Source organism: Zootoca vivipara, chromosome 3 (genome assembly GCF_963506605.1).
Source record: "Zootoca vivipara chromosome 3, rZooViv1.1, whole genome shotgun sequence".
Lineage (NCBI taxonomy): Eukaryota > Metazoa > Chordata > Lepidosauria > Squamata > Lacertidae > Zootoca > Zootoca vivipara.
The window spans coordinates 80,924,543-80,951,801 of record NC_083278.1 but is presented as its reverse complement, the minus strand read 5'-3'; the positions used below and the strand labels follow the sequence as shown (position 1 = coordinate 80,951,801).

The following is a 27,259-nucleotide window of genomic DNA, read 5'->3' as shown; positions in this document are numbered from 1 at the left end:
GAAGAATTTTGGCCAGATTCACTACGATAGTGATTGGACAGCTGCACTGATTCTTAACCAAATGAGTGGCAAATGATTGCTCCCCTTTTTGCCCCCTATACAAAAGTGATAATTATTGTAGACCATTTGTAGTAATGAATTGCCATATGACACAAGCTACCACAACCACATCTGTGTTTGATTAAGGGGAAAAAATAGTCTTGGGTGACCTTTCAGTCTTAAAGACAGCCAGCCCTACCCATTAGAATACCAGTTTGCTTGCTAAGCAATTTTTAAAGGCACCTTTGGTATGACACACCACTTGCCTCCTTAATAGGAAAATTGTTTAGCTGTGAATGAAACACATACAAGAAATCCTAAATAGGAAAATTTCCATGATTCAGCAGCACAGAAAATATGAAACTATTGAATGCTAACAGGCACAATAAATGCATTATAAAAGCAAAAATATGATTAGGTGGGAACAGTGTTGGTTGCATGAGATTCTTGTGTAATAATCATACAGACCAAAACTTGTATCTGCTTGTAATTCCTATGAAGACAGGCAATGACAGATTTCTGACAGGTAACTAAAACTACAGCAATATCACTTTCGGCAGCCTGAAAAGTCAACAAATTCCTTAATATGGCTTAGAATGAGACTTCAATATTTTTTTAAAAAAACGTGCCTTAAAATCCTTAGCGTGGTTCAAGAAAATAGCATGTGTACACCAAAATAAAGGAAAATAGCATGTGTACACCAAAATAAAATATTAAATGTAATTAATCTGTCAGCATTTTTGGATTTTGTATTAAACATTGCAGAAACCTTACTAGCGATATCAACTATTGCTCAGTCCTGTATGATCACCCAGAAATTCCACAGAGCTTGATGAAACTTTTTCCCTAAGTAAACGTCCATAGGCCTGCAGCTTTAATCTGTAAAAATACTTCAGCAGTCTTTCAAAGATATTTTTGACATTTCAGTTTGTTCTCTACACTTCTAATATCTTTTGATCTTCCTGAACATTTTGTCCTTGTGCTTGATACCAGTAGCTATTTGGCCAATACTGTACAGAGGCAGAACATCATCTGCCACAATCTAATAATGGTGATCCAAGCAGAAACAGGTTTCTATCCCTGGTTATCCTTCACCAAGACTGCAAAAAAGCTGCAGCTCTAAATAGCCTGCAGAAATTTTTTGTTCGCTGCATTTAGAAATAACTAAAGTATGCAAGTAATTCAAGTGTGATGAAAAGCCCCAAATATTTATATTGTTTCTTTATTTGAATAAAGAAGAAGAAAGCACTTCAAATACAAGGGTAGAAAATTGGAAGAGAGATTTAACTATATACCAAAAAACCCTCTTACCTGAGTCTGTTTCATTGCCCGTTCTACTCGCCGAATGCTTCCTCTCTCAAGCTTTGTACGGAGAAGCAGAGCAGAAGTTTGAATTGCCCAGAATTTTGGTTGTGAAAGCAGATACTGGGGAAAAGGGAAAGAAAAAGGATGAAGCATTTATTTTTAGTGAGTGGAAGGTGAGACATCTTACTGTGTGGTACCCCAGGACACGTGAGTTACAGTAGGTAGTCAACTATAACAAATATATGACAATTAACATGACTTGATATCTAACTGGTGATTCAAAGATCTGTACCAATACAACAAAGTCAGCATTAATTTATCGTAGTATTATAACTACATACTGGAGATTATTTGTTGTGTATTACGTCACTGGTATCGGTACATTTCAAAATAGCATTTCATGCATTTATGTGGCACCAAAGGAACCATTAAATGGCTGTCCTCTTTCTTTCTTAGTAGAAGATAATTTGTCATTTTTAGCTGAGTAAGGCTAATTGCTTAAATTCCAGGTAGAAAAAAATAGCAAAAAAGAGGTAACATTTCCATTTGCCACTGAAGGAAACCATCAAATGCTAAACAAAAGGCTGTATCAAATTTGAATGGTTTGGATCTGCCAGCACTATGTGCAAGCATAAATGTACTTCCACTCATAAGGTACCCCCTTCCAAAGGTTCCCCACTGTGCCATACCCTACACCAGAGTTTTCCAAACTGTGCTCCTGTTGGGGCTGGAAAGGGGTTAGTTTAACCTCCGGTTTGCTAGTAAAACTGAATTACTGTGTCGCAAAATGATGCATGTCTAAAAACCGTGTCACCAACATGAAAAGTTTGGAAAGCTCTGGCCTACACTATTCAGGGGGTGCATTGAAGAGGAAAGGGAGGAAAACTTTACTGTGGAACTGCAGTTCAGCTTGCACGTCTTGGGATCCATACCAATTATTTGAGACATACTTCTATGTCCACACCATTCTTGACTTCAAAAGCTAATAAGAGATTGTTTCAATGGCCCAGTTAGGTGGAAGCTTTTCTTTCACTGGCTGCTATCTTGACAATGTGGTGAAGCGACCATCATAAATGAGAGTTGCTGGACGATGAAAATTTGAAATGCTATTGAATAATCCTTGCAACCACTGCATGACTACTGTATGATTGTCCAAGACCTAGTATTTAATGGACTGCAGTTACCTAGAGCAGCTGAAGACTTTTTACACACTTTTTACACACTGTTGGTTTTATTCTGCTAATTTTACAGTTAAGAGACATTTTTAAGAGTTATGGAGCATGATGCTTTATTGCCTTGCCTCCAATATCTTGATACACTGGATTGAAAGGCCTTGAACAATTATTTCAACCAGGAAACATTTCAAAGGGGGAGAATATCTGGTCAGACTTTGAAATTGGTTACTGTATCTAATGATCTTTGCAAGACGTGACACAGAAGGAAGGAAAGAGGATAGTAGCAAAATGGATTAACTTTAGTAACAGAATGACAACATGAGTGAATGCGTAAATGGCAGGAGCACAACCACAGCTACTAAAAGCCAAACAAGTTGAAGAATGGGCTATGAGTTACTATGACATTTGATGAGGATAAATCCACCAATCATGAGAAGACAATTCTGCAATCATCAGTGTGCTCTGCTGCTCGACTGTTCTTATAGCCTAAAATATTTTTCTATTTTTTATATCTATTGTTGTTGTTTAGTCGTTTAGTCGTGTCCGACTCTTCGTGACCCCATGGACCATAGCACGCCAGGCACTCCTGTCTTGCACTGCCTCCCGTAGTTTGGTCAAACTCATGTTCGTAGCTTCGAGAACACTGTCCAACCATCTTGTCCTCTGTCGTCCCCTTCTCCTAGTGCCCTCAATCTTTCCCAACATCAGGGTCTTTTCCAAGGATTCTTCTCTTCTCATGAGGTGGCCAAAGTATTGGAGCCTCAGCTTCACGATCTGTCCTTCCAGGGAGCACTCAGGGCTGATTTCCTTAAGAATTGATAGGTTTGATCTTCTTGCAGTCCATGGGACTCTCAAGAGTCTCCTCCAGCACCATAATTCAAAAGCATCAATTCTTCGGCGATCAGCCTTCTTGATGGTCCAGCTCTCACTTCCATACATCACTACTGGGAAAACCATAGCTTTAACTATACGGACCTTCGTCGGCAAGGTGATGTCTCTGCTTTTTAAGATGCTGTCTAGGTTTGTCATTGCTTTTCTCCCAAGAAGCAGGCGTCTTTTAATTTCGTGACTGCTGTCACCATCTGCAGTGATCAAGGAGCCCAAGAAAGTAAAATCTCTCACTGCCTCCATTTCTTCCCCTTCTATTTGCCAGGAGGTGATGGGACCAGTGGCCATGATCTTGGTTTTTTTGATGTTGAGCTTCAGACCATATTTTGCGCTCTCCTCTTTCACCCTCATTAAAAGGTTCTTTAATTCCTCCTCGCTTTCTGCCATCAAGGTTGTGTCATCTGCATATCTGAGGTTGTTGATATTTCTTCCGGCAATCTTAATTCCTGCTTGGGATTCATCTAGTCCAGCCTTTCGCATGATGAATTCTGCATATAAGTTAAATAAGCAGGGAGACAATATACAACCTTGTCGTACTCCTTTCCCAATTTTGAACCAATCAGTTGTTCCATATCCAGTTCTAACTGTAGCTTCTTGTCCCACATAGAGATTTCTCAGGAGACAGATGAGGTGATCAGGCACTCCCATTTCTTTACGAACTTGCCATAGTTTGCTGTGGTCGACATAGTCAAAGGCTTTTGCATAGTCAATGTAGCAGAAGTAGACGTTTTTCTGGAACTCTCTAGCTTTCTCCATAATCCAGCGCATGTTTGCTATTTGGTCTCTGGTTCCTCTGCCCTTTCGAAATCCAGCTTGCACTTCTGGGAGTTCTCGGTCCACATACTGCCTAAGCCTGCCTTGTAGAATTTTAAGCATAACCTTGCTAGCGTGTGAAATGAGCGCAATTGTGCGGTAGTTGGAGCATTCTTTGGCACTACCCTTCTTTGGAATTGGGACGTAGACTGATCTTCTCCAATCCTCTGGCCATTGCTGAGTTTTCCAAACTTGCTGGCATATTGGGTGTAGCACCTTAACAGCATCATCTTTTAAAATTTTAAATAGTTCAGCTGGAATATCATCACTTCCACTGGCTTTGTTATTAGCAGTGCTTTCTAAGGCCCATTTGACTTCACTCTCCAAGATGTCTGGCTCAAGGTCAGCAACCACACTACCTGGGGTGTACGAGACCTCCATATCATTCTGGTATAATTCCTCTGTGTATTCTTGCCACCTCTTCTTGATGTCTTCTGCTTCTGTTAGGTCCTTACCACTTTTGTCCTTGATTATGGTAATCTTTGTACGAAATGTTCCTTTCATATCTCCAATTTTCTTGAACAGATCTCTGGTTTTCCCCATTCTATTGTTTTCCTCTATTTCTTTGCATTGCTCATTTAAGAAGACCCTCTTATCTCTCCTTGCTGTTTTTTGGAAATCTGTATTCAGTTTCCTGTATCTTTCCCTATCTCCCTTGCATTTTGCTTGCCTCCTCTCCTCCGCTATTCGTAAGGCCTCGTTGGACAGCCATTTTGCCTTCTTGCATTTCCTTTTCCTTGGGATGGTTTTCGTTGCTGCCTCCTGTATAATGTTACGAGCCTCCATCCATAGTTCTTCAGGCACTCTGTCCACCAAATCTAAATCCTTAAACCTGTTCCTCACTTCCACTGTGTATTCATAAGGGATTTGATTCAGATTGTATCTTACTGGCCCAGTGGTTTTTCCTACTTTCTTCAGTTTAAGCTGGAATTTTGCTATAAGAAGCTGATGATCTGAGTTACAGTCAGCTCCAGGTCTTGTTTTTGCTGATTGTATAGAGCTTCTCCATCTTTGGCTGCAGAGAATATAATCAATCTGATTTCGATGCTGCCCATTTGGTGATATCCATGTGTAGAGTCGTCTCTTGTGTTGTTGGAAGAGAGTGTTTGTGATGACCAGCTTGTTCTCTTGACAGAACTCTATTACCCTGTTTCCCCTTTTTTAATACGTAGTCATAAAGTAAGCCATGGCAGGGTTTTTAAGTATTTGAGAAATATAAGACATACCCCGAAAATAAGCCATACTTCAGCGCCGCGGAAACCAACCTCCACAGGCACCTCCACTCACAGAGTCACTCCATGCGGCCGGCACTGCAGGAGCGCGATCAGCTATGAAGAGGCGCTCCAAGAGCTCCGCTTAACAGCTGATCGCGCTCCCGCCTTGCTGGCTGCATCCCCGCGCTCTGCCTTCTCGTCCACCGCCATCCCTGCCACTTCCGTGCTTGCCGCCACTGCTGGGCTCACTGCTTCTTCCTTGCCTGGCCCGGCCAAGGAGCTTGGAGCGCCCTGCAGCGGCGGGCGGAGCGCATGAGCCAGCGGCCTCTGCTTGGCCCGGCCAAAGACGCCTGCCACCCCGCCACCGCCCTGAGCCAGCGCCCTGAACCGTAAAAACCGTACTGGTAATAAAAAAATAAGACATCCCACCGAAAGTAAGCCACCCTGTGTTTTTTGAGGGGGGGGGGGGAAAGTTATAAGACGGTGTCTTAAAAAGGGGGAAACACGGTAGCCTTTGCCCTGCTTCATTTTGAACTCCAAGGCCAAACTTGCCAGTTGTTCCTTTTATCTCTTGATTCCCTACTTTAGCATTCCAATCCCCTGTAATGAGAAGAACATCCTTCTTTGGTGTCATTTCTAGAAGGTGTTGTAGGTCTTCATAGAATTGGTCAATTTCACTTTCTTCAGCACCGGTAGTTGGTGCATAAACTTGGATTACTGTGATGTTAAAAGGTCTGCCTTGGATTCGTATCGAGATCATTCTGTCATTTTTGAGATTGCATCCCATTACAGCTTTTGCCACTCTTTTGTTGACTATGAGGGCCACTCCATTTCTTCTACAGGATTCTTGCCCACAGTAGTAGATATGATAGTAACCCGAACTGAATTCACCCATTCCCTTCCATTTTAGTTCACTGATGCCCAGGATGTCGATATTTATTCTTGTCATCTCATTTTTGACCACATCCAGCTTACCTCTATTCATGGTTCTTACATTCCAGGTTCCTATGCAATATTTTTCTTTACAGCATCGGACTTTCCTTTCGCTTCCAGGCATATCCACAACTGAGCGTCCTTTCGGCTTTGGCCCAGCCGCTTCATCAGCTCTGAATCTACTTGTACTTGTCCTCCGCTCTTCCTCAGTAGCATATTGGACGCCTTCCGACCTGAGGGGCCCATCTTCCAGCGTCATAACTTTTATATGCCTGTTGTCTTTGTCCATGGAGTTTTCTTGGCAGGGATACTGGAGTGGCTTGCCAGTTCCTTCTCCAGGTGGATCACGTTTAGTCAAAACTCTCCACTATGACCTGTCCATCTTGGGTGGCCCTGCATGGCATAGCTCATAGCTTCTCTGAGTTATTCAAGCCCCTTCGCCACGACAAGGCATTGATCCATGAAGGGGTTTTATATCTATTACCCCTTAGTTATTGTCTATAATGCAATCTTTTTAACTACTGGGCAACTCTGGTTCTTATTTTTGTCCTGCAAGTCTCCTTTCTATTGCATTCTCAAACTTTTAGTATCTAAGCTTTGGTCAACAACAATTTTAGAATATGGTAGCCAGAGCCAAACACAATACTCTTTGTTTTTTGTTAGGTTTTTAAAAACAAACACACACACATTTCTAAAGTATACAGTACAATGGAACTTTCCCTCCCTCTCTTCCCTTGTGCGCTGCTCACACCTCCCCAATCTTCTCAGATCTGGCAGGATGCGGGGACACACAAGGAGGGGTGTGTGTGAGTCAATCTGCATGAGTGGAGAGATTAGAGGGGCCCTACCTGCTTACTCTTTTTCAACAGCCACCTTAGTACCCTTTTATAGAAGGCTGCAGCCGAGCTATGATTTAGCTAAAAGTGGGGTAGTAGGGGGGGTGGGGCTACCTTTCCCCTACCATAATTCAAGCACTGCCTACACTCCCATATAAAGTGGAGCTTCTGGAAACAGTGAGAAGCAACAAGTCACCTGTCCCATTTCCAAGTACTGTACATTCCATCCCAACACAGGAATCACTTATAGATACTGCTACGTTCCTCCAAATCACGATATGCCAATCAATTATGGCTGTATTCAGATTGCTCACATCCCATCAGTCCGGCAAAGCATCGCAAAACGGATCACAAAATGTAGTCCAGGAAAACAATAATACAGAGTCCCAGTCATATTTGTCCAAATGGTTCTCGGGTGTCATATCAAACTGTATTAAAATCCACAGGGGAGTAATGCAGTGTCGAAAGCCTGACACTTGCATGGTAACCCCTTGTAACCAACTTAAATGCATATGCTGGACAGTGCACTACAGCTGACATCTTTTGACTGATTTGGCACCTTCAGGCAGCCTCTTTCCAGCTATTTTGCTCCTTGTGTCACGTGAATGGCAAAACGAGCTAGGATTCAAAAGAATACAAAATGTGAAGTCATTGTTTGATGGCTTCCTATCTTGTCCTGTTTGGAAACGATTAACCCAGGCTTCCTCAATCTCGGCCCCTCCAGATGTTTTTGGCCTACAACTCCCATGATCCCTAGCTAGCAGGACCAGTGGTCAGGGATGATGGGAACTGTAGGCTCAAAACACCTGGAGGGCCGAGGTTGAGGAAGCCTGAATTAACCAGTTTATGAATTTGTAGATACAGTAATGGGAAGCCATGGTTAACTGCTGGGTCCTGTTTCTGCAATGCATTGCTGCTTGTGCAGTGGAAAAAGCCAAGTGACAGGAAAGGGGGCTGGCAGGTGTGTCCAGTGGGATTATCGACTTCCTCACATTATAGCGGCAGTCTTACAAACCATACCACACATTTGTTTTGAAACTGCCCTCAGTTTTAAAAGATGGATTACCACATGTGATGGGAAACTGCTGTTTCAGAAACACATCCGAGAAATTGGTTACGTAGCAGCTTTGATCCAGGCTGGCATACTTAATTGTGCCCAGTATCTTAGCTTCCAAAAGCTGCATTTGATAATTTACTTTAGAACAGGTAGCTTTAGATAGCATTTCAGCTGATTCATTGGCCAATCATTTATAAGAAAGGCATATAAGCGTTTTAAAATATTAAAGTGTCTTGGAGTGTAATATTCTACATCAGGGTAGCCACTGTGCTGCCCTCCAGAATGGTGAGCTACAATGAGACATGTAGCCTAACAACACTGGGGGGCACCTTGTTGGCTATCCTCATTTCATATATAAAATTCATACTTAGTAATGCCAACATTTTTGTTTCTGCCTACATCTTTTAGTGCAGATTATTCTTGACAGTTTCAATAGCCTGTAGGATTTTTCTTGCAATACCTTTTATAACAGAGACTTACATCCTGTTCATGGGCAACGTTAGGAGATGAACAAGCCATTGTGGTATAGCTGGCATCAACTACTTTTGGTTTTAATTTGCTGCAAAGCAGTGCCAAAGTTTTACAGCCAAGAGCAGGGAAATTTCTTCAAACTCCTACGGCTCTTATTAGGAATCTTAATTCATTTTTGACAGGGTTTCAATACACATTTCAGCTCTGGAATATGTTTTTTATCAGAAGAGACTTCCAATTAACCTTTTTTTTTCATGCGAGGAAAATGGGTCCGTTCACTATTTTGTCTAAAGAATTGGTTTTCAATAATGAGTGAAGGCTAAAGCTACAGAAGGCGTGGATTCCATTTGCACTTCAAGTGGAGCTGAGCCATTTTACCGACATGTACCTTACTCCAAACATATCATTTATTCTGTGTTATGCTGAAAGCCACTTTAGCCATGTTTGACTGTAACACTGTCTTCCCACCCCAACTAGATGTTTAGATTGGACCAGCTCCTGAAACCAAGCAAGCACAGCCTTCCATACCACATCACAGTGCATCAGTATGTATTTCTGAAGGCCCATTCTCAACAGCAATAAATCAGGAATTTGGATTTCTATGAAAAGGGTTTAACTTTTCAATACCAGAGTTCAAGGATTTTCATAGACAATAGCTGACAGTACAACAGGAATTCCTAAATGAATGCAGTGCATGCTAATATTGTACTTAACCCCTGGGGAATACGGAGTTGGAAACCAAGAGGTCCTCAAGCGAGTCATTTAGAAAGAAAATGTGCAAATTAATTTGTGTCTTACACCTTTTAAAAACAGTTCTAACATTTCTCCAATGTTAAATAGACTGTTCTAATGTTATTTGTTGTAGACAGTGAACTGGAACAAAGCATTTATTATTTCAAGGAGGTTAGCCATGCTTTAGATTCAATCAGTACTTGCAATATTTCAGTGCAGGCCATTTCTCCTTTAAAAAAAAAAAAATTACTTCCCTCCATCCCACTACTCCCCCAGCACTTTGTCCTTCTGGATCCCATGAGTTTCTATCTGCTTAAAAGATATGGGGGACATCACACTGAAATGCTTGTGAGAAGACGTCTAGTATTTGGAGCAAGTTACTATTATGAAGGGCATCCCATTCTGTTTCTCCTTGTCCATAGCAGCAGAAGGCTCAGTACATAGTCAGAATGGTTGTCTGGAGGCAGGAATGAACTGGAGAGGGACAACTAAAATCCAACCCAGAGCGTTCGGAATTCTTGTTGTATTGATGTTGCCTTTGATTTTGAAGGATTTGTGTTTTATTTTGTAATTAGAATGTTTTCATTCTTATTTATGGTAAGCTGAGAATGTTCCATAATTGAGAAGCATATAAATATTGTTAATAAATAAATAGCTTTGAGCTGGTGTGTTTGGGGTGTGTGTGTGTGTGTGTGTGTGTGTGTGTGTGTGTGTGTGTAGAGGCAGGCTTCCTTTGGCTCTGTGTTTGCTGGTGTTCAAAACACCCAGCAAGCAGAGAGAGATACCTACACATCTCTACCTCCAAGCTGGAACGGGGACCAGACCAGCACTAGCTGGTCTGCCATTGCTGGGCGCCCAGAATGCCATACAAGTCAGAGCCAACACAAATTGAGACTTGTGTCAAATACTTGCCACGGGAATTGGGCAGAGAGTTCCTGCAGCTTCAGAGTTAGGAGGAGGCCTAGGAATCATCCTGGCCAGAGGCTCTCTTGGTATTCACCATGGTAAGCAAAACTGTGGATCCCCCATGTATGAACAAATCCATTCTCCAAGTACACCAAAATCCTTTGCCCAACAAAACTTAATAAAAAGGGAAGTTGATAGACTATATATGTAAAAGTTCTCAGAAAGTGTTTCCTCAGGCCTCTCCAGTGTACATGGGCCACCAATAATCAAGTGGGGGGGGGGGATTGTCTTGAGAACAATTCCTAAGAAGTCACTTGAAACTTCAGTTTTAAAACAGAACATAAAGTCACCTCTTATGGTTACACCAGAGACTGAGGTAAACCAGGATGAAATGTTGGGAAAGCGAGACATTTTAAAGAACAAACTGTTTCAGCATTCTAAAACGCTATGCCAGATCAAACAGCACTCTGTTGTAATCCTGTTTTCATGCTATAAAGAAGTCAAAGTCTTTCCTGACCGAATGACTCACAGAAGATACAGCTGGCCAAAGACAAACGAGAGGGAGAAGATCTTTAGGTACACACCACCAGGCCAGTTGTCTCCAAGGCTGCCAGAGAAAATAGTGACATAGGGAAAGAAAGCATGAAGAAACAAGAGAGCTTTGTCAGGGGAAGCCTAACTTCACACACAGTACCAACATTTTACATTGCTAAGGTTTCGGGAGTAGAAGACCGCCACAAATTAACTGGCATAACACGAAAGCACAAAGATAGATTGGAGAGAGAAAAAAGTTTAACAGAAGGGCGAAAGGACAGCCAATGCTTCATGTGAGATCTTCACCAAGCTCATTTCATTAGAATTATTTGTACGTATTATAACACCTTTAGAGAGGGGACAGAATGCTTCTCCAAATGTTGCTTAACCACCTCTGTAGTGGTGCTTTTTACAAGCCAAGACAAATGGGTTTGAACATATAGGTTATTCTTAGGTGTACAAAAAGTGAACTGCATTGGGGAAGGCACATTGAGTAACAGCAATCAGTAATACTCATGTCACAGCCACTGGCGGTTGGTGAGCTTGAATGTCTTGGGACTCCACCTCACAGGAGGAAATCAGCTTTTTGAAAGGCTTCAGTCTGGAGCAATTCATAACACTGAAGAGCTGTTAGGTAAGGCAGGAAGCAAGGAAGGACACTGGGCTCAGCCAGGCAGTTCTCTGCTAAATTCCCATTACAACCAGAGATGTGGCTGTGAGCTGTTTGTTCTGATGCGCCACTAGGACACAGGATGGGCTTCCTTCCTCCTGCCTTGCATTACAGCCGATTGGCAAACACCACAGCCCTATTCTGGTATTACTCACCATGGGTACAAGCAGGGCTTCAAGGCTATGCTTTTATTTAGCCTGCCCAAAACATCACCCAGTTCTTCCCAGATCCTCTTGTGCTTGATACCTGAGGATGCCAACCCCACAATTAAAAACCCCTAGGAAATCAGGGTGTCTCGGCTATAAACATTCACCTTAAACATACATGGAGAGGGAAGGGGAATCCCAGCAATATCAGGGGCAAAACCAAGCACACAACTCAGTGGCCTCTGTTTAAATAGCACTGATGAGAGATGATAGTTCTGTTCTGCACCTGTCAGTGCTGCAAGTTCAAAAAACTATCAGTGTGTTCTTGGATGGAAACCAAGACGGTATGCACAGTGTTACTTAAAAAAGAAGAAGAGATTTTGTGCCCATAGAAATTAGATTTACCTGCATTTGAATTTATTCATTTTGTATTTATACAAAGGATACAAATGTGCCTGTCTATATACGGAAGATGTCCTACTCACAGAAAAGGCAGTTTCATATCATAGAATCATAGAGTTGGAAGAGACCACAAGGGCCATCCAGTCCAACCCCCTGCCAAGCAGGAAACACCATCAAAGCATTCCTGACAGATGGCTGTCAAGCCTCTGCTTAAAGACCTCCAAAGAAGGAGACTCCACCACACTCCTTGGCAGCAAATTCCACTGTCAAACAGCTCTTACTGTCAGGAAGTTCTTCCTAATGTTTAGGTGGAATCTTCTTTCTTGTAGTTTGAATCCACTGCTCCGTGTCTGCTTCTCTGGAGCAGCAGAAAACAACCTTTCACCCTCCTCTATATGGCATCCTTTAATATATTTGAATATCTAGCATATATCTTATGCTAGAGACTTTTGTAAGAAAATATGTTCTTCTGTTTGCACAACCTCTCCACCAAACAGAAGCATGGAAACTACAACAAGGACCACATAATGTACAACTAAGTGAACTCTTATACAAACTCTTAGGCAAGGTTCTGCAAGAACTATTAGCAGATATTTTCCTTCTTTTCATGTTTCTTTGGAACCGACCCACTTTAAAAAAAACAAATTAACAGCACACCCCTGTTAATTCACCCTATATAATACAATAGTTGATAAGAGAGATTTTTTTAAAAAAATGCAGTCACTGGGGAAATTATGAAATGTATCCAGACTAGAGGAGGTGCAGAGGTGAGAAAAAGTATGTATGGACCTTTTTCCTTCCCATATGTCAACAGGATTTGAACACTTATGAAAAATAAGGATCAACGAAGTGGAATGCAGAGCTACTTTCACCATCTGGTTCACCTTTGAACCAGACAATATTCTATCAGTTTTGACAGCTCCCTCATCCTCTTGATCTTACCCCTTTTAATTCCGTTATCTGATTTTTAAAATGTTTCCCTATGTTTCAGCAAGCAAGCGGAGGCAAGCAGCAAAAACAGAACATAAAGACAAAAAGTTTAAATGTAATATTATTAAAAGTCTCCCGTATAAATTAGAAATACTTGAACAAAGAACACGGGCTAGTGTTCTAGCCGAAATTTATATGCTATGAAGAAAAACAGTGACTTGCTCTATACTTTTAAGATATTAAAACTGAGCACAAGTGTTCAAACAAAAGCACAATTGTTTTCATCCCTGGGTCCTCAAGCATGGCCAAATGTAATAAAATGAGAAGAAGAAACTGATTTAAGTTTATTTCTATTTTAATTGACAATATAAAAATAGATACAAGACTAGCATTACAATTGTATTTATGCTTCAATTGTTTTTAAAATTATTTCCTTAAAAACTGCTCAATAGTTTCCAAGAGCATTAATCCATTCATATTAAGGCGCCAGTTTCAAACTCAAAAGAATTGATAAAAGCTCAGTTGGGCAGATTTATCTTAAAAAACACAATTATATGGAAAATTTCAGACTGTTTTAGAAACTGTATGTAATTTGATTTTTCATTAAAAACCAATTTTGACTCTGGCTTTGTTCCTCAATTGCCCTCCCAATGTTCCGCTTTCAGCATATGCTAACGACGTTTGTATCGGTCATTGTGAAAAGTACTGAACTGCATCCTGTGTCATTTATATGCCATTTTCTATTGCACATTTTATCCTTTACATACTACTTTGGTATTTTTTAAATGTTGAGAAGTTTACAAGAACTCTAAACAAAAAATAATTAAATAAACACACTTGAGGAAGATCCTATGGACCAGCAGAGCTCTTTGTGGTGTGAAGGAAAATGCTCGTTCCAATTAACCCCATACAACCCGGCATGCTGTTTTGAAAAGGTCTTTCCAATCCCTCACAGCAGACTTTTAGGCAGCACTGAGCGGCAGCCGGGGGGGGGGGGGTCCTGTAATGAGCAACTATCTGCAAAACAAGAATCCATACAAGCCCTTCCACATCACAGATAAAGTTGCTTTTGAAGCTCAAGGAATTTCAAGAGCAGTTTGTAGCAGAGGACTCTGCTGCAGATCAAAACAACACTGCATGGACAATTGGACATGCCTAACAGTTTAACAACAGTTCATTGCATTGTGGATGAAGTATGAAAAATCTATTTACCTAGGTGTGGGTCCCTATCAATACTATCTCTAGAGTATGGAGTGGAAATTTTCTGGCATGAAGGCTTCAACAGGTCTCCCCACTTTGCCCCTGAGGGCAAAGCCACACCCACCTGCCTTACACCTGATGTCACAGCAGACGGCTGATAAGAGCCAGACTTGGCTGAAAGGGAGTTGGAAGGCACTGCCAATGGGTGGCTTCTTCAGAAGCGCCACTCAAAAGTGCTCTCTAGCCCTCCGCTTTGAACAGGGCTTCTGTCAGATCTTCAGAAGTCCCTCTTCTAAGTGCTATGAAGGGGGCTCCGGAAGACTCCCGGTGGCAAAAGAAAAGGCCACTTGATGTTACTGCAGTGCCAAGTGATTGACAGATGGGCAGCAGCGCCCACCTTTCAAACCTGGCCTGGGAGGGGATGAGGACACCACAGTCTAGTCCCCTGGACTAACTGGAAAAGTTCCCCACTACTGCTGCACAGCAAGAGCTGCAATTATAAATTTTGTTTTCAGCAGGGAGCACGAGGCAGTTCACATGCAACAGAACAACATAATGGATAAAAATATATATGATTAGGTATGCTTCTATCCCTTTATTTATTTATTTATTTAAAAAAACCATTGCTTCTGAATGTTGCAATATTATTCTCCTTTATGTGGTTAAGAGTCCACCTGGAACAAATGTTTGAAATAAATAAAGTACCAGATATGCTGCCTCTAAGGAACTGTCTATGAACTGTCTTCAGCCCATTGGGGCTTTGTGGCCAAGAAGAAACATAGCCAGGCTGGGAGTTGGCTGACATGCTGAAAGGACGGGGATGGAAATATAGGCCTCCCCCACCCTTATCAGGAGACTCAGGTGAACAGCAAAAGGGGAAGCAACAGCCATACAGTTGGGAATTGTTACTAATTATGGGGGAGGAAGGGGGAATTATGGGGGAATTGTTACTAATTATGGGGGAGGGGGACGCAGGTGGTGCTGTGGGTTAAACCACTGAGCTTAGGGCTTGCTGATCAGAAGGTCGGCGGTTCGAATCCCTGTGACGGGGTGAGCTCCCGTTGCTTGGTCCCAGCTCCTGCCAACCTAGCAGTTCGAAAGCACCTCAAAATGCAAGTAGATAAATAGGAACCGCTACAGCGGGAAGGTAAACGGCGTTTCCATGTGCTGCTCTGGTTTGCCAGAAGCGGCTTTGTCATGCTGGCCACATGACCTGGAAGCTATACGCCGGCTCCCTTGGCCAATAATGCGAGATGAGCGCGCAACCCCAGAGTCGGTCACGACTGGACCTAATGGTCAGGGGTCCCTTTACCTTTACCTATGGGGGAGGAAAGCTAAATGAAAGAGATAAGTATTCCAGGCTCTGGGTGATGGAGGAGACCGAGTTATGGATTGTCACAGCTCTTATAGAGTGCGAGGAGGGAGAGAATAAGAGAAATCAAGTGTATATTGAACGAAGTGGTCAACCAATATAATTTGAAACTTAAGGTTCCTGATGAGAAAAGACTGGGACATCCTCTAGTGATGACAGCCAGCTCAACTCAAAAACCCTGAGAAAGACTAGGGGTATGGAAGGAATGTAGGCTGATGAAAGTTAAGTTGGACCTCTCTTGAAGCAACAATAATTATTACCCATCCTTCACTGTTTCCCCTGGCCTTTTGTTCAAATGCAGGTGTTCAATACAAAAAAAAAGAGAGTCATTGGGTTCATCAAAACATCACCAACCTTGATCTGTTTTGTGTGTGTGTGTGTGTGTGTGTGTTGACAGATCAACATGGTTACTGGGATTCTGAGCTACAATGCCCACCATGAAGTGGTGACTCATGACTCACTTTAAAAAGAGCTGTATGGATGCTGATGCTTCAAGGTATCTTGAAACGTCTCATATTTAAGTAGATATCAGATGAATGTATGACAACCATCTAACCAGCCTGCAGATTTAGGAATCCACATGTAGGCTGAGAAGATGCCTGCTCACACATACACACAACAGTGTATATGATGTTAGAGGAGCTAGCATCAAACATCAATCTTGGCTTTACTGAAAAACTCTCTTTCTGTAATTAATTTTTTTGCATAAAATAGGAAGATGCTTACGGTGTTGGCAAATATAATTGGCGGCTTCTAACCAAAAGCACCTGAGGACTAGAAACTTTCCTTTTATTCCACAACTTCCTGAAGTACAGTGAAGGTTAGAGAGTTAGTACAAAAGTAAGATGCTTTGAGAAGGTTCTTCCCCCCATGGCCAATTTCTGCATCTATGAATTGACAAATAATATGATCAGTATTAACACTAGCAATAAGTATAATGGCTGATGACAGGCAATACATCATTCAAGGGCAGCAAAAGTTTCATTGAAATTTCCTTCACTGAGCGGCAGAAGGTGCACTGGTGCATTTGTATTCAAATAATCAGCCACTAGATGGCACAGTAATAATAACTTTCAGAGGGGCAGCCATGCTAGCCATTTGCAGACAAAATGAGTCTAGTGGCACCTTAAAGTCTAAACGATGTATTTTGGAATAAGCTTGTCTAGACTTGTTTCAGTATACACGCTCCCTACATGAAGAATTTGCTCAAAATAAGAGCTTCATTACTTCAACACACACAAATAAAACTGGGTATGAAAAATACCATATATACAAGCCTACACTTCTGCTACAAGTGGCTATTTTTGTCCGTTTCCTCCCCAGTATTATCTCAAATGCAGTATTCAGTAAAAGCTTTAGTAGGCATAGGAACAAAGCAATTCATAAAGCCAACCTCTTAATCGAGCCTTTCTGGTTTCATAATTTTGAAACAGCTAGAATAGAAATCAAGGAAACCAGAACACACTCATTCAGTTCACTCGGGGGAGAATTGCTGCATTTTCTCCAGCAATGAAATGGTGCACAAAGCAAAATACGAAGATAGATGGGAATTCTTATGGATATAAAGGAGCTGTAACATTTTTCTCTATTTCAACCATGAGAAGAATACTTTTTTGATAAATGTGCTCATTAAGGTAGTATCGTACCAAAAAGCTGGAAGCTAGCTACATTTCCAGCTACCCCCAAGTCACCCCACTATCATCCCCCCAAAACCTGTCAAACAGATTCCAGAAACAGCTTTGAACTCTGAACAGCTTTTGGACATGTGTTTGAACTTACTTGTCAAAATATTAAGTAATCTCTGTCACCAAACACCACTCCTGGTCAGTGGGGATTGAGCATGTAAAGCAATTTGTCCAAGACAATTTTGTCAGGCAATTACTCCAAGTGTAACACTTAACTCACTGGATTGGATTGCTTTCCCATACAACTATTAGGAATGTGACTACCTGCCACACACAAACTGAAGATGGCACTTTAGACAAATAGCATAGTGCATGGATGGGGGCAGGGCCGCATTCTCTTCTGAAGGCCGCTTGCTAGTGATGGCTGGAGCAACAAATGTACATTTTGCTTTTGTACAGTAGGCTAGTTTTTAAAAACTTGCACACCCCTCAGTGCTGCTGCTGACCTTTAAAGCCCTAAACGGCCTCAGCCCAGTATACCTGAAAGAGCGTCTCTAATCCCATCTTTCTGCCCAGACACTGAGGTCCAGCACTGAGGACCTTCTGGCGGTTCCCTCCCTGAGAGAAGTGAGGTTACAGGAAACCAGGCAGAAGGCCTTCTCGGTAGTGGTGCCTACCCTGTGGAACACCCTCCCATCAGATGTCGAGGAAATAAACAACCGACTTTTAAGAAAACATCTGAAGGCAGCCCTGTTTAGTGAATTTTTTAATGTTTGTTTTATTGTGTTTTTAATATTCTGTTGGAAGCAGCCCAGAGTGGCTGGGGTCCGGCCAGATGGGCAGGGTATAAGTAATAAAATTATTATTATTATTATTATTATTATTATTATTATTATTATTATTATTCTCCATCCAGACAACCAAGAGGCATTGTCAGTGCTCAAGGGCACATTCCAGCCAGGCAAAAACACTGAGGTGCAAAACAGAGTCAGGGAAGGGGGCGGCCTGAGGAAGAGTTCAAAGAGCCAGACAGAAGGGCTTGCTTGGAGGGCCACAATTTCACACACAGGACTGAGGTTCCCAACATCTGGTAAAGAGCCATGAACAGTTTGTGATGCAAACGAAAAGTGGTTTAAGAAATACTTTTGCATAATTTATACAGATCCCTCCACACAACTGTGAAACTTAATCACCCAGGATTTCCAGCTGTGCACAATATGGGCACAAAAGGCACTTTCAGACCATCCCCTGAACAAGAGGAGACTGACGGACGCGGGACCACCAGGCCCAATCTGGCTGCTCCTTCTGCTATGTGCAAAGGGAGAAGCGATTAAACAATGTTACACACAATGCAAGTGGAGATAGGTAAGTTTCTTACTGATGAAAAAGCAAGCAGCTCCTCTTCTGTGAGCTTATGAACCGGGTTGTTCTTCTGAAAGTCTATGCTGCATAGAAGGGAGGAAAAAAAGCACATTCTGAGCCTTACTGCTTTTTGCATTTTATATTGCTAGTCACATCAGGCAACTTTGGATGAAGATTTTGGGTACAAATCAGCTAAAATAAAATTATTGCTAATCAATTAAATACATTAAGTTGTCTGACAATTACAATACAATATTAAACATAAAATACACAATAGTCAACAACATTTTCACCTGGATTTAACATATAATTAAGTTGTTCAGGTGAAGAAAAAACTGTTCACCTGACGCACTTCACCTGGAGGGATGCCCAGAGAATACTGTAACCTCCAAAGAGGGATTAATGAAATTAATACAACTCCTGCCAATCAGCCAAATTTTACTGTCTGTTAAATAGAAACATTCTGAAATTCATTTTCAAAACTTGTGAGGCAGCTATAAATATCATGTACAAAACGTTCAGATTATCAGATCAGATATATTTTATAATACACCAAGTTGTTAAAGTCAAAGGGCAGCCAAATCAAATGAAATTCAATGTCACTCTGAGGTGAATATTTCATCAGCGCAAACATTTCTGCTTTCTTCCCTCTTTTCTCCCAAGCAGATTTGGGGAGCAGATGTGGGGGGAAGTTCCACTGCACTATGGGACTCATTGCACTGACTTCCAATACAGTGGATTCTCGACTTACAGCCGCCTCGTCTCGTGGACGTTCCAAGTTGCAACCGCGGCAAACCTGGAAGTAAACACTGGATTTGCCGTGATTCATGCATGCGCGGAAGCAGCTTCTGCCATCTATGTGTGCGCACAAGCGGCTGCCGCCAAATGCACATGCACACAACGGCACCTCTACTAGCATCCAGTTTCGCCCAGTGGTCGGGCCTCCGGAATGTATTATGATTGTAAGTAGAGGTTCCACTGTAGCTCCACAACTGAGTTTAACCTGGCCCTTATTCTCCTGCTTTGTGTGCAGAAGGTACAAAGAGAAGGAATGTCAACCAGCCCTACAGGTGAGTGCATGCATGGATCGAACCTCAAAAGTACTTCACCAACAAGTTTTTATGGAATAATCATTTTGCTGTAGCCATACACTTGAAAGAGTGACAAAGTGGAACCAACAAATATCATCTTACCAAATTCCAAGGATAACGGCAAGCTCTTCTGCACATAAGTCAGGCATCTGGTTCTGATGAGATTCTGCAAACTTTATTTCATTTAACACTGTGTCATCATTCAAATCATAATTCTGTTTGGGGGGGGGAAAATCACACAAGTGATTCACATTAAAATTGCTCAACTATTTGAAAGTTACAATAATAAAAACCCTGAACAGCAGCATTGGTGTTGAACTCTGCCAAAAATATAAATACTCATATTGACTTATCAGTAAAAAATAAAATAAAATCTCTTTCCTAGCAGAAACACAACTGCATGGAAGATGTTTTTTTAAATAATGCAGGACAACTGACGGAGCTGTAGAACCATGAATGGAAAACAGAATTAACACACACAGGTCCTGCAATGGTTGCTAAAGGGTTTTTCAGTAAAGCCGATGTGGAAAATTATCCATGAAATATAAAGTTAGAAAACCACTGTGCTAGACTGATTCTTATTCTTGATATCTAATGACAGCTTTTAAATGTACATGTACACAAAGTGGCATTTTTTAAAAACATGTCACACTGGACCCTAGTTAATGGCTTGCTGTGAATGTGGCAATCTGGGCTGCTTTGCTCCTCCTTGCAAACATGTGAAGGAAACAACAATCTCCAGCTTATCCTTATATCCAATCAGAAAACTATGAACAAACCTTAAGAGACAGGTCACATCTAGTGCAAAACAAACGAGAATCCCTTGTTCAGACTAAATGCTAAGCCATGTGCAAGCGTGGAGGAACACATGGACCATAGTGCAGAGAACTGCATGTCTACCTCAGCATGCTGCTCCAGGTTGCAATACAAGCTGCTGTGAACTTTCCCTGCACTCTGTATGGCCTAAACAGAAGTTATTGGAGATAGTGCTAAGGCAAACATTTTGCCAGCACAATGATTTATTCCTGTACAATGAAACGTTTTCTCCCTCTCCTCCCTGCATGCACCCCTAAATTTGTTCTGGGTTTCCCCGCAACCCAGAAAACCCGCAAACCCGCAAACCTCCAAAGCAGGTTTGAGGATGGTGCAACAGCATGAGAATATCACTGCACTAGTGGCAATGCTTGCATGCAGAGGCGGAGCAACCTGCTCCGGCACCCGGAGTGGCGCGAGTCCCTGGAGGCATGGGGGCGTGGCGTGCGTTGGGGGTGCTCAGCAAGCACCCCAGGAGGTGCCAATTGGCGGTCAGCATTTTGTCCCCCCCTTTGGAATGGCACCTGGGGCGGACCGAGCCCCCCCCACCGTCCCAGAACACGCCTGCTTACATGCATGCAACTATTTCATTGAATACTGCCCTAGAATAGCAAAGGCTGTTCATTGAAAACTGCTGAACAAATAATCCATGGTAACAAAGGATACTGTTTCTACATCTTCCCACAGTACAGTAGTCTGAATCTAGTTTGAGTCACTGCTAGTGAAAGGCAAACAACCATACAGGCAATGCTTATCAGTAGAGCACCACCCAAACACAACACTCTTCAACAGGAAGCTGCCTCTGTAAACAAACAAATGAGCACACATGCATGTTGGCACTCTCCCATATTCATCTCTGATTTAAGGTGGCAGCAGCTTCTAAGGATGTTGCACCAAATATATATTTGAAACCACACAGCAGTATGAAAGCATTTTTGTGTGTGTATCATTAGGCTCAGGCAAGTTCTTGCTAAAATGGCCAAAGCTTTGCGGATTTATTCAGCACAGTAAGTAAATACATACATACATACTGTATACAGTGGTACCTCGACTTACGAACAACTCGACAACCAAATTTCTCGACATCCGAACGGAAACCGTGGCGGTTTTAGATACTTGTATCTAAAGTGGTGGTTTTAGATACTTGTATCTAAAATTTAACCGTGGCGGTTTTAGATACTTGTATCTAAAATTTCTCAACATCCGAACGGAAACCGTGGCGGTTTTAGATACTTATCAAGGGGGGTGGGCGCTGGGGAGGGGAGGAGGGGTAGGGGAGAAACCCAGCCACTAAAATGAACCACCTTCGACTATTTGCTCAGCGTGGGTCTTCCTTGTGGCAGGAGGGGACTCATGGGGGGTGTGTGTGGAAGGTGTGGGATTATGATTGTCTATTTTTTCTGTATTGTTCTTTTTTTCATGCTTATCATAAAATTAATAAAAATTATATTTAAAAAAAGGTAAGTAAGTAGACAGGGTTTTTTCGACTTACGAAATTTTTGATAGGGTTGCTTCGACTTACAAATTTTTCCGTTTCCAATGCATTCCTATGGGAAATCGCATTTCCAATGGCGCTTTTCGACTTATGAATTTTTCGACCTACAAAGGTGCCTTCGGAACGGATTAAATTTGTAAGTCTTGGCACCACTATATATAAAATCTGCCATTACCATTTTACAGCACACAATGAGGTAAGATTTATACATTATAAAAGAAATGTAGTTTCATACACATTGTGCAGTCTTAATTTCTATCGGCCTTCAAAATCCCCTTTATTATTATTTCTAATAAGACATACACAGGCAAGCATGGCAATCTACTTATGTTGAACAGCACGTTACATTTCAAAAGAAAAATTCCTGTACCTTTGTTAAATCTTCAAGTGGGGAAGGTGCTGGACTAAGCTCACGGTGAGGAAGGAGGATGCCATCTTCCCTTTGAACATCTAATATGAGCTGTGCTACATATTTTTCCTGAAATCTTGTCCTTTTTCCCAGGGCACCTGCAGAAAGTTAGTCATCAAGAGGAAACAGAAATTCTAGTTACATATACCGAAGTTACACTTTAAGAGACACATATACATATTTCATGGAGTATGAGGGTATGTTCTCAAGGCACAAGATGTAACATCCTTGTCGATAGATTATGCAGGTGTGAGTCTGGTCAGTGCCTGGAAGGGAAATGGACTAGAAACAGCATGTATGCCATCTTGAGTTCCATACAGAGCAAAGGACGGGTATAAATGTCATAGTAGATAAATAAAATTTACAACAAAGCACAAATATGTATTAACAAACAGTGGCTTTTTCCAATATAAGTTGTACTGTTAATTACGGTAGTTAAATAAATAAATAAATGACTGAACACACTTGATAAGTATATTTCACAATAAAAGTTGATTACTGTTAGAAGGACACACTGCTACACTGAGGGTGTCTCTCGTTTAACATGATCCTTCATGATATCTGGGGGAAAAGGAGGCACTAATCTGTGGTAGTTACAGACTTGTAGAGGCAGGTTCCAGGAAGCAGTACTGGGGAAACCTGTGGCCTTCCAGGTGTTGTGGGTCTATAGTTCCCATTGATCCTGTCCATTGGCCATGCTGGCTGGGGTTGATGGGATTTTGAGTCCCACAACATCTGCAAGGCCATAAGTTCCATCCCTGCCTTATGTGGTCCAATATGGTTTCATTTTATCTTCTATCCCATTTAGCACTACATGAAACCACTGGGAGATATTGTCAGGCAATTGGATTGTGGTCTCCTCAATTATACTGCCTTAGGAACTTATAAGCAGCAGCCTTGGATAATATATTGACTGCAGCAACAGTTTCCAGAGATTCTGATAGTGGTCAGTTAGAATCAGAGCCTTGACAGATCAGATTTCAAATAAAATACAGAATTATGTATGTGGAGCTGTAACTTAATTAGAATTAAATTATAATATAACAATTAGGAATAATTATTCCACCAAAATGTATCCCAATTGGAATTACAATTTCACAAACATATCTAAGTACAAAATCAATAAGTCATTTATCATATTTAATCATATTAGAGAAACTAAGCAAAGCACTTGGGGGGCTATTTTTACCATGCAGTTTCAAAGAGATGTTATAGTTTTGGTCACATTATAAGGCAAGCTTCTCTAATTATAGCACGGTGGCACCACTAAATTATGGATCATCACTACTCCAGCTTGAGCCCTGTTGAGTACAGATTTATAGCTAACTCATAAAATATTCATTCTGACAATGCTCATTTAAAACCCAAACAGAAAATACTTTTCTCCTTGTCATTGGCAGAAAAATATGCTTTTGAAAAACACTAAATTTGTGTTCATTCAAGTTACGGCAAGTCAGACCACAAAGCCTCAAAAGCAGCTGTTTACCTCTCTAGTAAATCAGCATGTAAACTGGGTCAAAACAAAATCCAGCTCTTAACATACTGCATTAACATCTTCTATTGTTACGAATGTGGATGCCACCATTCTCCCTACTGATGGGTCCAAACTCAGGTGAAAGAAATCCATTTCAGACTTGCGTGGACTTAGTTTTGCTTTTTACTGACATGACACCACTGTGATAAAATACAGCCTTTCCCCATCAGCACTAAAGCACTTACGAGAGACCTTCATTAGCTCACACTAAGACCACAGCAACAGATCTTCTCTTTGACATTGGCAAGTCCCATTTAACCTCACTAATCTGGGTACTGACACCCAAATAACCTATTCCTTCACTCTGACCATAAATAAATGCACACGTTTTGGATCTTTACTCAGCTTCCTCCTATGCTACTGATTTAAACCATGAGTAGGCAAACTAAGGCCCGGGGGCCAGATCTGGCCCAATCAGCTTCTAAATCCAGCCCGCGGATGGCCTGGGAATCAGTGTGTTTTTTACATGAGTAGAATGTGTGCTTTTATTTAAAATGCATTATTTGTGGGGTATAGGAATTTGTTCATTTCTCCCCCAAAATACAGTCGTCCGCCGCCCCCCACAAGGTCTGAGGGACAGTGGACCAGCCCCCTGCTGAAAAGGTTTGCTGACCCCTGATTTTAAACAGAGTGTTTGATTTAAGGGGCGGACTGTCATGATATATTTTTGGATCACAATAGCAATCTGAAATGTCCTCAAAAATGTGTCAACAGGAGTTTCCACTGAGCAGGCTTCTTCCTAGTCAAGAACACCCAATGTTGCCTTCATGGAAGGAGCAGTACTACTGACATGTTACTCAAGATTATCCAACGGGAGGCCAAACTAGAGGTGACATACAATGCATATTTGCATTTAGAAAACATGCATGTTAAGGTAAATATGATCTGGGAGACTTAATTATTGAGATCACATGTGGAATGGTTATTTAACTCCCCCCTCCCCTGCCCTGCAATGGTCCCTCTGAAGCTGCTCTTTCATTGGAAGAAAATTCCCCATTAACACCATCAGTCACTAATTTACATTACAAAAAATAAATAAATATGTACCTCAAATGCCAAGATGCATTTGGTGCCACATCCAGTTTGGCCCCAACTTTCAATGGCTCTTGACCAACCTGTACCAGTTCCAAACTTTAGAAGTAACAAAAATATTAACAACTGTTGGTTTTCAATGTATGTTTATTAGGCTCTAAGCTGACACAGAATAAATCAGCTTCGGACTGTGCAAGAGCTGTACCGTTTTAACTTAGCTTATGGCACCCTTGGGAAGTTGTGCGTAACTTGCCAATTGACATCAACACACTAAATAATTTAAAGTACAGCAGGTGCTACATGCTCTTTAAAATTAAACTGAACAATTCTTCTTCCACTCTTTTCTGGAACGAATTCACAGGAAACTTCCGTGAGGACAATTATATTAAGACAAATGCCCTTGTAGTTGAAAACTCGGCAAGTTTAAATCAATCAGAGTTGATTATTTGTTGATTTTTTTCACCCTGTTTCGAGTTCCACTTGGACTGCTCATTAAAGCATGTATAAAGGCCAAGTATAGTTTGAAACCTTGATTATTTTAAATTCAACTGAAAAATAGGCGTTTACTTGCATTATCTTGCAGCATAAAACCTCTGCTAACCTGAGCATGCAGTCAAACAGAACCTGGACTCTAGCTCCGTAAGACAATCATGAATACATACAAGTTTATCCATAGATGCAAATCAATTCATGAGTTGTGTGCAGATAGGCAGAACTAGCCCAAATAAGAGCAAAGATTAGGCACAACAAACAGGACAGAAGAATGGCTCATGAACCAACTATGTCCCAATCCTGATTTTAAGAATTTATTGCAATTAATCTTGAGAATTTTATGCCCCTAGAATCACAGCAACTCCTGTCATAACATACTTGGTAGGTGCTCTCTGATGCATTTCTGAGAATATAAAGAGGTGACAGCTCTCTTACGCAAAGTCAGGCAATTGGTCCATCTAGGCCAGTTCAGTTTATCCTTACTGACATGGTTCTTCAAAGTCTTGCACACAGAGTCCTTTCCCAGCCCTACCTCTGAATTTTTCTTAATAGAAGAAGCTGGAAATTGAACCTAAATGGAAGAATACATGCTCCCTTGCTGAGCTATGACTCTTCTCCCCAATGGTATATAATGCTGCTACTCCTGATGCTCTGTGTGATAGGTGCTTCCTCAACAAGATGTGTCAGGTCACACAGATCGCCACAAGCTTTGTACATTATTTACAGGTAAAAACAGTAACTCAGTGTTGCCTCTTGGTCAAGCTTACATTCCTAAAGGAATGAGAAGCCAACACTTTCTTGTTGCAAAAAGCCCCATTATGTTTTTTTTTTATTGTATTGTTGTACCTTGTAATTGATAAACAAGTAATTCCATTCACCATTATTAAACTGTGCGCCTGTCACTTCCAAATGAAGATCTCTGTTCTCTTCAAGGATTGTACATGACATCCTCACACTTTGCAGCTTACTTAGGCTCAGCGACATTAAAATTGGAAAGAGCAAGGCAGCGATCAAAGGAAGCAGACTCCCAACTGAGTCATGTTTATACAAACCACAGCTGTATTTTGATGTGCTAATGCTTACTCTAAATGCTCCAACTCCAGTTTTCTTCTTCACCCAAAGCTTACCAGCTGCAAGTCGTAAACCCATCCCACAATGTTGGCAATTCCTCCAGATCATACAGCTTTTTACAGAACATGCCAGTTAAAAGATAAAACAAGAGAAGGCTGTGGGGAGTGGGGGGAGAGAGAAGGCAAAGCAGAGCCAGCACCAAAACAACTGGCTGAAAAGGACAGAGAACTATCAAATAGTCAATTATCATGGAAGAATCCTAGAATTGTATAAATTTTCATACTAATGCCTTTTGTTGATATTTTTGTGCTATGGATTAGTGAAAAGGCTTGTTCATAGAATCATAGAATTGCAGAGTTGGAAGGGGCTACAAGGGTCATCTAGTCCAACCCCCTGCATTGCAGGAATCTTTTGCCCAACGTGGGTCTCAAACCCACGACCTTCAGATTAAGAGCCTCATGCTCTACCAACTGAGAAAGGGATTTATTTTTAGAGGCGATGAATAGTGAGATAGTTCATGCACCAAGTTCCTAAAGACTGACCACATATAAGCCTTCTCAAGAGGGGATTTCTGTCCATTTCCCACTTCCCTCTGTGCCAGCAACTGGTATTCAAGGAAACATATGCAATCTAATGAACAGGCAGCCTAAGCAGAAAACTAAAAGAAGCACAAAGTTCAGAAAAGGGCAATCAAAATGATCAAGGGGTTGGA

General features: G+C 41.5%; 1 protein-coding gene across 2 annotated transcripts in view; it reads right to left on the bottom strand.

The window, feature by feature from the left end:
• LOC118081799 (tetratricopeptide repeat protein 27) overlaps nt 1-27,259 on the bottom strand; it is a 93,377-nt gene that overhangs the window by 51,077 nt on the left and 15,041 nt on the right. For both annotated transcript variants that reach the window (XM_035108253.2, XM_035108254.2), the window contains exons 7-10: nt 22,380-22,516; nt 19,804-19,916; nt 18,627-18,693; nt 1,351-1,464 (exon numbers count right to left, since the gene is read on the bottom strand). In XM_035108253.2, coding sequence (XP_034964144.2) covers nt 1,351-1,464; nt 18,627-18,693; nt 19,804-19,916; nt 22,380-22,516 — 431 coding nt within the window. The remainder of the gene's footprint in view (nt 1-1,350; nt 1,465-18,626; nt 18,694-19,803; nt 19,917-22,379; nt 22,517-27,259) is intronic.